Source organism: Geotrypetes seraphini, chromosome 1, assembly GCF_902459505.1.
Source record: "Geotrypetes seraphini chromosome 1, aGeoSer1.1, whole genome shotgun sequence".
In the NCBI taxonomy this organism is placed as follows: Eukaryota; Metazoa; Chordata; class Amphibia; order Gymnophiona; family Dermophiidae; genus Geotrypetes; species Geotrypetes seraphini.
This window is the reverse complement of record NC_047084.1, coordinates 476,034,177-476,051,057: the sequence shown is the minus strand read 5'-3', so window position 1 is coordinate 476,051,057 and position 16,881 is coordinate 476,034,177. Positions and strand designations below refer to the sequence as shown.

General features: G+C 35.7%; 1 protein-coding gene across 11 annotated transcripts in view; it reads right to left on the bottom strand.

Moving 5' to 3' along the window:
• Nucleotides 1-16,881, bottom strand: part of KANK1 (KN motif and ankyrin repeat domains 1) — a 384,339-nt gene that overhangs the window by 28,926 nt on the left and 338,532 nt on the right. For all 11 annotated transcript variants that reach the window (XM_033925068.1, XM_033925087.1, XM_033925124.1 and 8 more), the window contains 3 exons: nt 13,344-13,452; nt 4,903-5,124; nt 3,077-3,164 (listed from right to left, as the gene is read on the bottom strand). In XM_033925068.1, coding sequence (XP_033780959.1) covers nt 3,077-3,164; nt 4,903-5,124; nt 13,344-13,452 — 419 coding nt within the window. The remainder of the gene's footprint in view (nt 1-3,076; nt 3,165-4,902; nt 5,125-13,343; nt 13,453-16,881) is intronic.

Genomic DNA, 16,881 nt, shown 5'->3' with positions numbered 1-16,881 from the left:
ACTCCTTGCTCAGCAGCCCTGTCAAAATATAATTTTTTACCTATAAATAAGGGAAGAGATCTCCGGCTTCAAACTGATACTGTTCTTGAAGGTCCCCGAAAGCTATAACTCCCTCCCCAGCAATAAATTGTCCAAAGTCCCTCAGGCCCCTATGGTCCCACCTCTTAAAAATCCCTCCCTCTCTACCTGGTACAAAATCCAAGGCAAATAATATGGGGTGAAAATGAAGCCCCTTCTCTCTCCAATGACGGATCTTATGGGATTTCCGTGAACCTCATTTGCATGCACAGTTTTTGGAGCATTGCTCATCTTTTATAAATTGGAAAATTTGCCAGCATTGCAATGGCACACAGCATTTTAACAGCGACTTTAGCGCATCGGGCCCTCAGAGCCTTTAGTTCTGTGATGTCACCTGGGAAAATTTGTTGAACAGCATCCCACCAACTAAAACATTGCTGATCCACAGAATTTTTGTTTTAAGTCCTGTAATAATGTCTCCAAGGAACTGTGATTAAGAAACATCAGGAATGTGCTTTAGTCCAGTAGGACACGAAAAGAAAGAAGAACCAATCTTCACAGTTAGCAACAGTACAGGGAACCACAGTGAAGATGACGACAGAGCACACAAGAGCCTCTTACATTCCAATAAACCTCAGTAGACTATGCTGTGCCCTTATTTTCTTCTAACAATGCTCCTTTCTGTAGGGTTCAAAATTTTAAAATAGGGAAAACACATATCACACAGTGGCAGTAATGTACACTGTCATGCAGAAGATTTGTGCAAACTTTCTTCAAGGTAGCTGGCTTTTAATTAGGCCACTTAGGACTAGATGCACAATATTCCGGTGCTGTTCCTCTACAGTGCTGGAGAAGCACTGTTTTTTTTTTAGCAACCAAAACTCAACACTTAACAGCAAGTAAATTATATGCGTGCTGTTAGCGTTGAGCATTGGTTGCTAATAGGGTCAGAACTTCCTGGGACATGCCTACAAGAGCTAGGTGCTAGGTACAACTTGTAGGTATGTCCAGGAAACCCCCGACCTCAACTTACCTTAAAAAAAAAAAATTCTGGTGGTCCAGTGGATTCCGCCTGGACCGATGCTGATGCAATCCAACCTGACCCAACTTTGACCCTGATCCTCCCCCCCCAGTCAAAAAGAAAAAAAAATACCTGGTGGTCCAGTGGATCTGACTCCAACTCAATAGCCCTACCCCCAGATACCTAGTGGTAGAAGGGATGCCTACATCTTCCTGCCTCAGGGCCCACCTCTTCAAAATGGCAGCACACTGCCCCTGCATCCTTGGATGTATTGTGAGGGGCCTAAGCATCATATAAGGAGAAAAACATTTTGAAGAGGCAGGAGGAAGTAGGTATCCTCCTGCCGCTAGGAAAAGTACCGGGGTGGGGTGGGGTTTGAATCAGTTCTTTAGTTTGGGGCCCCTGATCCATATGGCCTGGGGGGTAGGGCTGTTGAGTTGGAGTCTGCCCTGCAGGGATCAGGGTTAGGCTGTGTCCACTGGACCACCAGGAATTTTTTCATTTTGGCTGGGTGATTAGGATTGGGGGTTCACTGGACCACCAGGAATTTGTAATTTTGGTTGGAGTTTTGGGGTTGTACTTTGACTTTCCTGTCAGTGCCTGACCCAAGCAGGAAAATAAAAGCGGGGGGGGGGGGGGGGGGGGGGGGGGGGTTAACCACCAACAGTTCTGAGCTGTCGCTAGTTTTACAAGGGTTTTGTGCAGCCCATTATTGCACAGAGTCTGCTAATGAGCTCGTTTTAATACTAACAAACTCATTAGCTTGGGACTTTTGGTCAGTGCTTTCTGTGCATGGTAAAGCAGTGGCCAAAAGCCTCTGTGCATTAGTTTCAGAACAACATTTCATTTAGACTGGATAAAACCAGTCCAAATTGAAACATTGCCAGCACAGTGGGCTTTGTGCATCTGTCCCTTAGAGTTGGCGATGTTGTGGAAATAAGAGTAAAAGTATTGGAGGTGGGGGGGGATGATAGGGGAGTGAAGTGAGGGTGGGAAAATAAAACAGATGAACCCCCTCAAGCAGCTGAAAGTGAAGGCTCATGACACTGACTCAAGGAAAGGTGGGATCTCACTGAGCTGGAAAGCCTAAAGCAGGAGGAAACTGCAGAGTCAGAAAATCAGTCAAATGGAAAACAGCTTACTCCATCCCCTCACCTTGTACAACTTGTCTTTACAGATTGCAACTGATTCAGAATACTGCTGTGAAACTGATTTTGGGGAAACGAAAATTTGACCATGTGACTCCATTGCTTCAGAATCTTCATTGGCTCCTGGTTTATTTTACAGTTCAATTTAAACGCGTTTGTGTTGCTTTTAAAATCCTATATGGTATCTTTACTCCTCTCCTTCATTTATCTTGGAATGTTTAGAGATTCTCTTTTGCAAGAGACAATCAACAATTTAAATTATCTCTTCCTTCCAGAAAAGGGATTAAAGGAGTCAAGATTTTTAGTCAATCTTTGATTTTTTAAGTTTTCTCAACTTTGAAGTGATTTTCCGTTTCTTTTAAGGAGTTCTGATTCACTTCAATTTTTTTCATAAATCTTTAAAAAACATTTTTATAAAGGCGCGTTAGCGGTTTAACACGCGCTAAACTGCCAAATGCGCTAGCCGCTACCGCCTTCTCTTGAGCAGGCGGTAGTTTTTCGGCTAGCGCGGGAATAGCGCGTGATTAAAAGTCGTGCGCACTAAAGCCACTAACACAGCTTCGTAAAAGGAGCCCTTCATTTGTGAAACACTTTGGAAATTAATCTTCCTGAAATTTAGCTTTTATTTCTTATGTTTTTTATTTGTTGAGTTAACTATTGTAAACCGAGTCGAGCTTTCTTAGAATGATGACTTGGTATATAAAGCCAAGCCTAAGATTAGATTAGATTAGTCTGGTCTCTAGAATAAGCTCCGTTATTGTCTACTGTAACCTATTTGTTGTCATGACTAGTCTGTTTTCAAACAATTGTGAATGTCTACTTGTAACCCATTCTGAGCTTCTGGGAGAACGGGATAGAAATCGAAATAAATAAATAGAGTTAGACGTACCACATCTTTGCTGGACAGAGATTTAGAATCGTCTATGTTGTCTTTTAGGAAACTGCATGCAGACACCATCTTTTCACTCAACTCGTATCTAGGTAAACAAAACAAAAATGCTTTAGGTAAGATGCAGGAACACTGAACGTAAAATGTGTGCTTATACATAGAAATTTCTCCGAGGCATATATTCTCACATGTGGGTGACGTCATCCATGGACGCTACCAAGTGCACTGCCTGGCTGGAGCTTCCATCCCCCCACCCCATACCTACCTATTTATCTTCATTTCTCCCTTATTAGGGTTACCAGATTTTTGCTGGGCAAAAAGAGGACTCACAGCTCTACCCTGTTCCGCCCACATCCCTGCTTCGTTCCGTCCCCCAACCCTTATCCAACACAAATGTCTCTTTGGGCCACGTCTGGAGGGTATCTCGCATGCACGAATGCGATGCAGTGATGTCACATGCACGTGTACGATGTCACCGTGTTGCATCCATGTGTGCGCAGATGCCCTCCTGATGCGGCCCAGAGCTCAAAGCTTTTCTAAACCCATACAAAGTGCCGGGTTTTGAAAAGCTGTCTGGACTCCTGGACAATCTTCTAAAAAGAGAACATGTCTGGGTAAATCTTGATATCTGGTAGCCCTATCCCCGATATATATTGTAATCTTTCCTTACCTTCTAGTCTCTTTGTATCTGTTGATTTTGTGTTGTTGGTGTGTTTTAATATATATATTTTTCATTTTTTCATTGTTTTAATATTCCCTCCTTTGTATTTAAATTGTAAACTGCTTAGATTTAACTTAAGAACCTAAGAACATAAGTTGGGACAGACTGAAGGTCCATCAAGCCCAGTATCCTGTTTCAAATGGTGGCCAAACCAGGTCCCAAATACCTAGCTAGATCCCAAGAAGTAAAACAGATTTTATGCTGCTTATCCTAGGAATAAGCAGTGGATTTCCCCAAGCCATCTCAATCTCATCTTTTAGGAAAGGCACCAAAACAAAATTTAGCTTGACACGCTGAGAAAAATTTGAAGAAACAGCTTCTCAGCTTCTAAGAAAACTGAGAACTGATGGTCCCATGAGCCGACATCGGGAGGGAAAACACCAGCACACATGCGGTATGGGCGTTCTTAAGTTTTAAAGTGACAGTACACTTTTGACTGTCCATGCCGGGGTTCCGTGGATAACATCACCCACATGGGAGAATATGCTGCCTACTTATCCTTGGATAAATTATAGTATACTGTAAATTATGTGCGTTACGAGGGAATTCCATCCATGTTTATATACCATTTGCAAATATGGGCTATATAAATTGAGTAGGTATTTGCAGAATAGCACTTAGGTGCCCTGCTAGCAGTTATATGGCTAGCATTCTAGACTTTTACATGCACGATGACCACATAAATGTAGATGCCTATATTATAGAACTGAACTTATATTGCCAGCCATATAAATGCAGCAGCTTCTTAACTCCAGTGAAGCTCTGATGCTCCTGTCCACTGAGAAACTAATGAAAGACTATCTGACTATTCTGATAGCACATTTCCCCTTGCTATGTGACACCGCCAGAATGCTTGATCAGGGATTTTTATGGTGTTTTTATAAAAACAGATATATGAAAGCCTGTAGTTTGAAGGAATGTTAATTGCTATTCTTGGCCCTGGTGGGAATGCATACTACTTGTACCAAAATAGATTTGTTCTTCCTGGCAAAAGGATCAATGCTTTTGACAGACCTTCTCTTTTTTCACCTGAAGGGCAAACTTATTTGTATCCCCTGCAGAACACTAAATAAAGGTAAGACAAGCAAAAGCAGATGAATGGCACCTCTCTCTGATTTCCACCTTCTCTGGCTCGTTCTCTTCAGCTTGCAATAGCACTTCCTCTGAGACAGATTCAGCATCACCGATCTGAATTCCTTGCTCTTTCAAGGATCCAGGGGAGGTCTCATCGGTGTCCACATTACCAGACTCGTTTACCTCACACTCATCATCAGATTCTGTTGAGGAACTATCGGAACTGGAATCATCACTTGACGTTGTTTCATATCTGGAAAGACAAGAGGGATGAGGTCAGACCAGCAAATCCAAAGAAAATCTGTTTTATTACCTATAAATCCAAAATATCAATGAGACATCTTCATTTAAAACTAGCATCATACTAGTAAGTGAGGAGGATGGGGGGCAGTTCGTCCACTGGCTCTTTGCGCTGGTAAAATGGCATAAAATTCTTCTGTTCCTGTTATAAGGGTCAGGCTGCTGAAAAAAAAGAGGGTTTTAAAAAAAGATGAAGATACAAAATCACTTCCTTAAACACACTATTGAAGACCAGCAGGTCTGTTTATGCCATGCCTCAGAGACCGAGTATTCAGGCAACCATTGCTAGATACTAGTTTCGGTCAGAGTCTCAATCACTGGCAAATGGCATGTACTATACGTACTAAGTTTTTTAATTATTTTATTTTTTAATTATTTTATCAACTTTTTTAATTTTCTTTCAATAAATTATTAAATAATATTTTTAAACCAGATGTAATAACATCTTTTTTTGACATCAAATATCACGAGAATTATAGCAGATAGTGCATATATTTAAAACAAAAGCACTTATCTTTTTGAAATGTCTGCACTGTTTTAATCCCAACGGGGCGGAGGGGCGTGGCTTATCGCACACAAATGGACGTGTGATCACGACGCTCCTCCAAGCTAGGCAACAAAGATTAATAATTCTCCCCTTCAAATTGAAATTTGAAAGAAATTATAATACTGATCGATAAAACTTATAGATATTTAACAACAGAGAAAATTTGATAATATTTTCTCCTACCGGCACTGAGTAAGATCTGATAACAAGTAAGACCGCGATTTTTTTTTCTTGTTGCCGGCTTGTATCTGTGCTAGTGTGGGCTGCTTGGCGGTTGAACCGGTCAATGGTGAAAGAAAAGAGAGGAGAGGACTGGTTTAGTGGGGAGACTGGTGCCGATCAATTCTGGAGTTGTGGCGGTTAGAAGTAGCCCTCTCCTGACGGTGCTAAGACGGAGCCCTGTGAATTAAAAAACTCTTTCGTCGGTTTTCATCTTCTATTGTAAAGAGTGACGCTGAAAGTGGAAAAAGTTGTGGAGAAAGACTATTGAACATTGAAATGGATGGTGAGAGACTTCGGTTGAGGGCTAATGATGAAAAATGACAGTTTGAAACGGCTATCGAGTGTCAGCGGACATATGTAGCCCTCCCCCTCCGGTGTTAAAACAAAACCTTGACGCTTAAGGAAAGGGAAAGAAAAAAAAAAGAGCCGGTTATACTGAAACATATTAAAAACAACTGTAAAGAAAAAAAGCTGAAACGAAGCGGTATTAAGATTTGAAATTAAATGACCTGAAGGAGGAGAGCCAATACAAAAGGTCTGTTTCTCTTTTACCGGTTTTTTGACACATTTTCTTAAGCTGGAGTAATGAGTCATAAATAATCAAAAAACTCACAGCGTGATTATAACCAGCCTGAAACTAAGCCTTGCTAAAACTAAAGTAAGGTACTGAGAAAGGAAGAGCGCTTGTTTATCTCAGTACTGAAGAGATACGGTGATGAGGGCTGAGATTCACTGACGAGCTGATATGAATAAAAATTAAAAAGAGGCTTGAAGACCACGGTGACATTGAATTAACCGATAAAAAAAAAAAAAAAAAAAAAAATATAGACTTCCTCAATTTGAACTGGTTTTGATGAAGGGCTGAAATTGAGGCAATTTGAAATAGCCCTCCCCTGATGGTTTTGGAGAGAAACATTAAGGGTAAAAAAAACCTGACTTTGTACTGTGTGACATTGGAAGAGAAGGAGAAAGAAGGGAAAAACTACTGAAAATTCAACTAATAGAAACTACCCTCCAACGAAATTAGACAGGAACCCTGAAGGAAGGGATCCAAAAAAAAAAAAAAAAAAAAAAGTTTGCTATTCCCTCAACAATATAGCATTGAAGGTGGGATATTGTATACTGTGGTGAACAGAAAAATTACTGAACATAAAGAATTTGGAGAAGATAAAATCTATAAAAATATAAAAATAGACTCAAAAATATGGCAAGTACCAGACAAAACAAAAATGAGGCTGGTACGTCTGCAAAAAGACAGAAACAAGATCAAATAACACCAAGCAAGATCCCACTTCCTGTTGAAGAACCTGACATATTGAGTAAAGCAGAAGTTATGGAAGAACTAAGACAAATTAAACAAATGCTTAAGGAAACTGTAACCAATATGTCTGAAATGAAGGAAGAAATATTAAACATCCACAGACAAATGGAAGTTAATAACAAAAGAACAACTGAATTAGAATCAAAAATGGAGGTTTTGGAAAGTGAATCAAATAGATGCAAAAATGACAGCCTGGAATTGAATAAATTGAAAGATCAACTGGAAGACTATGAGAATAGAGGAAGAAGGAAAAACATTAAACTTTTTGGAATACAAGAAAATTTAGAAGGAAAAAATGCTATCCTTTTTCTTGAAAATTTAATTCCAAAAATATTACAACTGGACTTGAAACAACCACTTGAAATAGAAAGGGCGCATAGAATCCCAGTTAAAAATGTAGAAAACAAAGGCAGGCCAAGACCGCTAATTTTCAAAATGCTTAGATACCAACAAGCATTAGAAATATTAAATGCTGCAAAGAAAGACAAAAATCTAAATTATAAAGGATCCAGAATATGGTTTTTGCCGGACTTTGCTAAAAACACAGCAAATAAAAGAAAGAGACTATTAGACATGAGACCTCAGCTAAAAGAAAAAGGTTTTAAATACGGTCTATATTATCCGGCAAAAATGAGAGTATCATCTGGAGATAAATCCCTGTATTTCGAGGATCCAGAAAAATTAAAAGCTTTTCTTGCTAAACCAGAACCTATGATATTTTAACATAAAACATTAAGATGGGTTTTGATGACTTTATGAAAAATTATAAAAGTATGAAATATTGAAATATCTGAAGAAAAGAAAAATGAAACAAAGAAAAGACAATAAAAATTTATAAGAAAGAAAGAGCAAGATATAAGAAAAACATTGATAAAATACTAAATATATGTTTAAGATAAAATTTTATGATGTAAAAATAATACTAAGGAAATATAAACTAAAAACTGTTAAATGGATAAAGATACATTAATGAAAAGATATGGAAAAATGACTAAAGAAATTAAAGATTAATATAGATAGATAGAAGGGGAATTTGATTGAATATTAATTGCCTAGGGGGGAGGAGAATGTTCGGGTTACAGTTCCAATGTGTAGCCTTAAGCAGCCATTATATTGGGTGGGAAAGGGAGGGAAAATGAGAGTATCTACTAGAATGATTAAGGGAAAAATAAACAAGGGATTAGATACTTTAGGGGTAAAAATGTGTGTCGTGAAAAACATATTTTGGATTCTAAATATGAAAGAAGAGGAGAAGAAGATTATAATGAGAAGTATTAAAATGTATAATGTCTTTTAAGATATATTCTATTAATGTCAATGGCCTGAATCACGTAATCAAAAGGAAAAAAGTATTGACATTTTTAAAAAAGCAAAATGCGGATATTTACTGTCTGCAGGAGACCCATCTTAGTATAAAGGAATCACAGAAACTATCGGGTGGGTGGGTAAAAGAATGTTTTTTTGCTCCAGCAGAGGGTAAAAAAGCAGGGGTAGCAATTCTTATAAATAAAAAATGTATGGCCAAGATTAAGGTAAAAAATTCAGATCCACATGGAAGATGGATACATATTGATATAGGTATGGGAAATGATGCCCTGACGTTGTTTAATATATATGCCCCTAATTCGAATCAATCAGAATTTTTTAAAAAATTACAGAATATGTTATTACCACTGGCTGCTTCTAATTTAGTAGTGGCTGGAGATTTTAATGCTGTAATGGATCCATTATTGGATAAAAAACCAGGTAAAAGTATTAAATCTTTAGGTTTAGATAATTTGGTTCAGTCATGTGATTTGAAAGATATATGGCGTATTCTTCATTTTAATGATCAGGAATTTTCATTTTGTTCACAGGTTCATAAATCATTTTCAAGAATAGATTATATTTTTGTTTCAACAAATAAAGTGCAACAGGTGATTAAAGCTTCCATAGATCCTATTATTATTTCGGATCATGCGGGAGTATGGATAGAATTACAATTAGATCAATTAGAGAATGGTAGACCTCTTTGGAGATTTGATAATGCATTGCTTGTGGATGACAAATTTTTGGAAAATTTTAAAACACAAATTAACGATTTCTTTCAAATAAATTTAGTGGAAGATACATCTATAGAAAATGTATGGGATGCATTTAAAGCAACTATGAGGGGTAATATTATATCATATTCAGCTTTTATTAGGAAACAGATTAAAATACAATATATAGAATTAGAAAAAGAAATAAAATTATTAGAAGCTAAATTGGTAAGTAAATGGGAAAATGAAATTTTGCAAGCTCTTTTGAAAGCAAAAGGTAAATATAATGAATTAACTTCAAAAATGATAAGAAGAGATTTGTTTTCCAAGCAAACAGTGTATTATGGAAATTCTAATAAGGCGGGAAGATTATTGGCAAATTATCTTAAAGCAAAAAAAAGAAGAACTAATATTAATGGAATAAAAGACGAAAATGGTATAATAACAAATCAAACAAATATAATATTAAAACAATTTTTAAAATTTTATAAGGACCTGTATTCTTCTGAGCCTTATTTTGAGAGACAAAAAGATGGAAAAATTTTTTTAGATTTAATTAATGGACCTAAGGTTCCTGATCATATAAAACGGAGTTTAGATGAACCTATATCATTAAAAGAATTAGAAACAGCATTGAGATCTCTTAGAGTTGGATCCGCTCCAGGTGGTGATGGTTATACAGTAGAATTTTATAAAACATTTCAAAATATCCTTTCCCCACATTTACTAAATTTATATCAGACACAACTTATAAAAGGTAATATTAAAGGTACTATGGCTGAATCAATAATAATTGTTTTGCCTAAGCCAAATAAAGATCCTACTTTGGTTTCAAACTACAGGCCTATATCTTTGATAAATGTTGATAATAAACTTTTGGCGAAAATTTTGGCTTTGAGATTAGCCAAAGCTCTCCCACATATTATAGATATGCATCAAACGGGTTTCGTTGCTAAAAGACATTCCTCTAATAACTCTAGACTATTGTTTCACATGTTAAACTTATCAAAAAAAATGGATGAACCGGCTTTTACAGTTTCATTAGATGCTGAAAAAGCATTTGATAGAGTAGAATGGAATTTTATGTATCAGGCTTTAGAATGGTTTGGTATAGGTTCTGGATTTATACAAATGGTAAAAACATTGTATAGCTTCCCGATTGCAAGACTAAATATTAATAATAAGATATCTGATGGTTTTCAATTGCAGAGGGGAGTTAGACAAGGTTGTCCTTTATCTCCTTTGTTATTTGATGTTGTATTAGAACCCTTATTGTTAGCAATACAGCAAAAGAGGGAGATACAAGGTATTCCATATTCAGATATGGAATATAAAATTTCGGCTTATGCTGACGATATTTTGCTTTATTTGAGAAATCCAGAGTCAACCTTATCTTCTTTATTGGAATTAATTGATAAGTTTGGTAAATTTTCAGGTTATAAAATTAATTGGAATAAATCTGAAATTATACCCTTGAATGTTCATTGTGTAAAAGGATTACTTGACACTTTTCCATTCATATGGAAAGAAGAAGGATTTAAATATCTTGGCATTCAAGTTAAAAATACAATTGAAGATACTGTAAAAGAGAACGAAAAATATCTATTAAAAAAAGTTACGGAGTTATGTGAACAATGGAACCCATTACATATTTCTTGGTGGGGAAGAGTTCAAACTATTAAAATGATGATATTACCTGTAGTTTGCTACCAAATGAGTATGATACTTATTTATTTTCAGGGGTCCTTTTATAAAAAGCTCAATAGCATTTTAACAAAATTTCTTTGGCTTGGTAAAACACCTAGAATAGCTTTAGTAACTTTGCAAAAATCAATTAAGGAGGGAGGGGTAAATTTTCCAAATTTCTATAAGTACCATCAAGCCTATATTCTACGTCAGGGTATGTATTGGATCCTCCCAGAACTTATGGATAATGTACCGGATTGGTTATATTTAGAATGGCGCCTTATGTTTCCCCTAAATTTAGTTCATCTACCAAGTATTAACATACCTAGAAGATACAGAGAAAATAAAATATTAATGGATACTTGGAAAACATTGAGATTTATTGATAAATTAACACCTATCCCAATAAACAAATCAACTAATCAATCTATATGGATAAACTCCAAGATCAAAATTGGCGGAGCTCAAATCCTTTGGAAGAACTGGATTATTGCAGGCATTAGATCTCTAGACGATGTTATTTCAGAAGGTAAACTGCTGGATTTTTCATAATTGCAACATAGATTTGGTCTTAATAAAACACAAAGTTTTAAATGGTTGCAGTTGAAGCAGGCCATTCAGGTTGGGTTCCCTGAGTGGAAAACATTAAATAATCAATACAGTTTAAAGTTCTTATGTTTTCAAGCAGACTTCCTAGGACATCAAGCCGCATTGTGGTATAAATTAATATCTGGATATTTGAATAAAAAACCAAAAAATGGTCTAAGAGACATTTGGAGCATTGAGATTGGACATCAGATTAATGTATCTCAATGGCCACTAATTTGGTCTTGGAGAATGGGATGTACAGTGTCAGCATCTATGAGACAAACTTGGTTCTTTTTATTACATAGAGCTTTTTGGACCCCTACACGTTTGCAAAAATTAGACAGTTCTAAGTCCAATAAATGCTGGCACTGTAATCTAGAACCAGGGACATTAGATCATTTATTGTATCATTGTCCCTATATTAAAACTTTTTGGAATTCAATTTGGCCACAAATTAATAAATTGATGGAAAATCATATTGCAATATCATATGATACAATATTATTTGGAATGATGATGAGAAAAAAAAGTCAAATTTCACCAGAAAATAACAAGCTCTTATTAATTATGACAGGGGTTGCCATTCAGCATATAACTAACAACTGGAAGAATTATAACAACCTAAATTATACATTTTGGTGGAATACAATATGTCATATATTTAAAATGGAAAGAACAATAGCAATACAAAGGGGGACATATACTAAATTTATAAAAATATGGGGGCCATTGACAAAATACTGTAATGAATAAACAATAGGATTTTTCTTCTTTTCTTCTTTTAAGGATTTTTTTTTTTTTTATGACACACATAGAGGGGGGGTAAGGAAAATAATTTCTACATAATATGTTATAATATATTATACAATATGTAATGTATGATTGAAAAATAATAGAAGGGTGGGGGGAGGGAGAGGGGATAAAATTTATTTAGAACATAATGTATTAGATATAAAAATGTTATTGAATATTCATCAATTGTATTCTAACATGTTGTACACTTTCTGTAAAATTTGAAAATTAAAAATATTATATTAAAGTAATAAAAGGGTGGAGGGAGGGTGAGGGGGAAAATTAAATTTAGATATATAATGTATTAGATATAAAAGTGATACTATGTATTTATCAATTGTATTTTAATATTTTGTACACTTTATGTAAAATTTGAAAATAAAAAATAATGGGAAAAAAAAAAAAAATCCCAACGGGGCCTCCGTTTCACCTGGAATGGCTTCATCAGGGGAAAACGTGGACAGTGCGGAACCGAGATTGACTTAAGTCCATTTCTGAGAATTATGTGCTAAGGACTTAGGTCAATCTCGGTTCCGCACTGTCCACGTTTTCCCCTGATGAAGCCATTCCAGGTGAAACGGAGGCCCCGTTGGGATTAAAACAGTGCAGACATTTCAAAAAGATAAGTGCTTTTGTTTTAAATATATGCACTATCTGCTATAATTCTCGTGATATTTGATGTCAAAAAAAGATATTATTACATCTGCTTTAAAAATATTATTTAATAATTTATTGAAAGAAAATGAAAAAAGTTGATAAAATAATTAAAAAACTTAGTACGTATAGTACATGCCATTTGCCAGTGATTGAGACTCTGACCGAAACTAGTATCTAGCAATGGTTGCCTGAATACTCGGTCTCTGAGGCATGGCATAAACAGACCTGCTGGTCTTCAATAGTGTGTTTAAGGAAGTGATTTTGTATCTTCATTTAGAACTGCACACTTCTCTAGTATTTGATTTTTGGTTTTAAAAAAAGATCAAATCTTTCCTTACCCTCCATTGATGCCAACAAACTGAAGATTCTTCTTTGCACTGCTGGACTTTTTCTTTCCATCCTCCTTTTTCATTATGGACTTTAGCATACTTTGACTACTTGTATTTACTGAAAGACACACATCAAGATGAGCAAAAACAGTGTAATACAGACTATTCAAATTATGCAAATTATAATATTTAAGATATTATAGTACATAGGTATTGACTAAAATGTTATATTTAAAGTGTTACATGAAAGTTAATCAAGTGTATATATACAAATTCGAATGATTTCATCTGTTACACTTGTTGAAATATGTAAAAATGAATAAAGAATTAAAAAAAAAAAAATTATGCAGAACTGGTGCAAAACCAAACTCCAAGCTGGCAGATGCTTCATATCTAAATATTTATGTCTTTTGTGTAAGAGCAATGTTGCTCATCTCTATAACTGATGTTTTCCATAAATAGAAGAATTGAAAAGGCACAAAATGCTGTTGCACAGCTCAGAAAATAATGCAGCAGGAACATCTGGAACTCAGTTAGCAGCAACCTTGCTTATAAAAGGCAGCTCCCTAGAATACCAATATACTTCCAGCCAGAAAAAGGTAAATCAAGATTACTACAGATCCTTACACAGCAACAAAACACTAGCAAGATACTTCATTTCTATTTTGCCTACAGAATGCAGAGAACCTCAAATACAAAAGGAACCCCAAGAAGTCTGCATGCAAGGCAGAAGTAGAGAAACAGAAATGCATTTTCTGGTGTACTGTGCAAAATACAGAGTTATCAGCAGGGTGGATAAAAATCAGATTTCTTAAAATTTAAATCAGATTTTTTTTTGAAATTTAAAATTGGATTTTTAAAATACAATACAGTGTCTCTTATATGCCGCAATTCTCTACAATAAATCTATACGGATGACAATAAGAATTATATCAAGTTCTTGAAGTTACATTTTTGAAACAGATCTTGTGGTTGTTAAAGGGAAGAGGTGAGGGATAGGAGGTTGTTCTGCAGAGAGAAAATATATGTCTTTAGATTCTTCCTGAAGTCAAGATAAGTGATGGGCTGTCTTAGATATGTTGGATGTTTGTTTCCGATAGGAGATCCTTGGTATTCAAAGGTGGCCTCAAACATTATCATCCGTCGAACTTACTGAGGTGATGGGAAGGATAATTTGAAGCACTTCAATGCTCGTGAATTGAAGAAGGAATGTGGGACTTTGATATTGAAAATTAGTCCATTCGAGTTTTCTCCTTAGATCGCTTTGTGAATCATGAAGGCTATCTTGAATTGGATTTGCTTTTTCATCGGCAGCTAGTGCAGCTGTTCTAATAGCCGACTTGCCCTTTCGTACCAATTCATTTTGAATATCAGTCTTGCGGCGGTGTTTTGTAGTAGCTGTAGTCTCTTGAGTTCTTCTTCTATAATGCCACAATATAATGAGTTACAGTAGTCCAGGTATGGTATTAGGACTGATTGTGCTACTGTCCTGAAACTGGCCTGGGTTAGGACTGGTTTTATTGTCCTCGGTTGTCTCTTCTTATTTTTTTTTTTTTTTTACCAGGTGTGATATGTGCATTGAAGGTTAAGTTCCAGTCTAGTGTATCTTCTAGAGCTTTGGAGGAATTCTCTATCTTCAGTTTCTCACCTGTGGACAGTTCTAGTTCTTTGTTAGGTAGAGTTATAGTCTCTGAACCATAATATTCTTGTCTTTGCAGAGGTTAAAAACTACAACTTCAACACTCTGAGGTTGTGGGTTCAAATCCACGCTGCTCCTTATGATCCTGAGCAAGTCACTTAATCCCCCCATTGCCCCAGGTACATTAGATAAGATTATGAGCCCACCGGGACAGACAAGGGAAAAATACTTGAGTTCCTGAGCTCCCTTTGGAAAATGGTATAGAAAACTGAATAAATAAATACATTTTTTGAGGAAATCTATCTAAAGATAGTTTTCTATTTATGATACATTATACTATAGTTCAAAAGTTATTCATCATGAAATAAGGATTAGTTTTTAATTATGTAGCATGAGGCTGTATATTCATGCAATGTTTAAATTTTTTGGTAAATGAATTTCATTAATCTTTTTATTATGTCACTGGCAATTTTTCTGTCTAGAATATATTATCACACGGATGCTTTGTTTTGCACTTCTCAAAACTGAAATGATTTATAAAACTCTACTGTGTAACCATCTCCACCTGGAGCGGATCCAACTCTAAGAGACTTCAAAGCTGTTCCTAATTCTTTTAAGGATATTGGCTCTTCCAAACTTTGTTTTATATGTTCAGGAATCTTTGGTCCCTCTAATAACTTCAAAAATTCTAAACCATCTTTTTCCTTATCTACATAAGTCTCAGAAGAATACAAAGCTTTATAAAATTTTAAAAATTGTTTCATAATAGGTTCAATTTGAGTCAGAGTTTCACCATTCTCATTTTTAATGGCAATTATTTTTGTTTTCCTTTTTTTCGCTTTAAGATAATTTGCCAGCATTCTTCCCGCCTTATTTGAGTTTCCATAATACAAAGCTTGCTGAGAAAACAAATCTTTCCTTATTAATTGAGAAGAAATTTCATTATATTTACCTTTAACTTTTAAAAGATCCTGTTGTGTCGAATACTCCCATTTTTCTATTAATTTTGATTCCAAAGATTTAACTTCCTTCTCCAAATCAGAAAATTGTTTTTGAACCTGTTTTCTAAGAGAAGCTGAATAGGAAATAATTTGTCCTCTCATGTAAGCTTTAAAAGCATCCCATAAAACTTCTATTGAGATTTCATCTGTATCATTAATTTGAAAGTAATCATTCATTTTTTCTAGAAGAGTCTCACACAACTTCGGATCAGCAAGCAATGCATTATCAAATCTCCATATAGGTCTGTTCATATTTTGATCTATTATTTTAATATCAATCCACACCCCACCATGATCAGATAAAATAATTGGATCAATGACCGCCTGCGTGACTTGATGTACTAATTGATTTGAAGCAAAAATGTAATCTATTCTAGAAAAAGAATTATGAACATGGGAACAAAACGAAAATTCCCGACCATCAAAACGAAGTATACGCCAAATATCTTTTAAGTCACAAGACTGTACAAAATTATCCAAACCTAATGATATGCATGAGATCTATTTACATGCACTGTTTTCAATGCATATTCATTGGGGAAATCCTGAAAACCCGACTGGAATACGGCTCTCGACGACCGGAGTTCCCTACCCTGGACTACAAGGGTGTGTAGAATAAGGGTTAGCAAAATTTGTAACCAATACCTTTTTAGTAAGGCTGTACATTTAACTCGTTATTAATGCAATTTAACTCCATTAAACAATTTTAATGTGATTAACTGCACACTTCGCTTGCGATCCACATCCTTCTCTCTCTTTTTTCTACACTGCGCACTCTGACAGCTCCTTTTTCAGAACTTGCCTCTCTGCTGCTACAGAGAGAGAGACTTCCGGATCCGACAAGAAGCAGCCTGCTTTCAGTGCTCCGGAAAAGGAACAAACAGGTGAGAAAGAGCTGCCGGAGTGC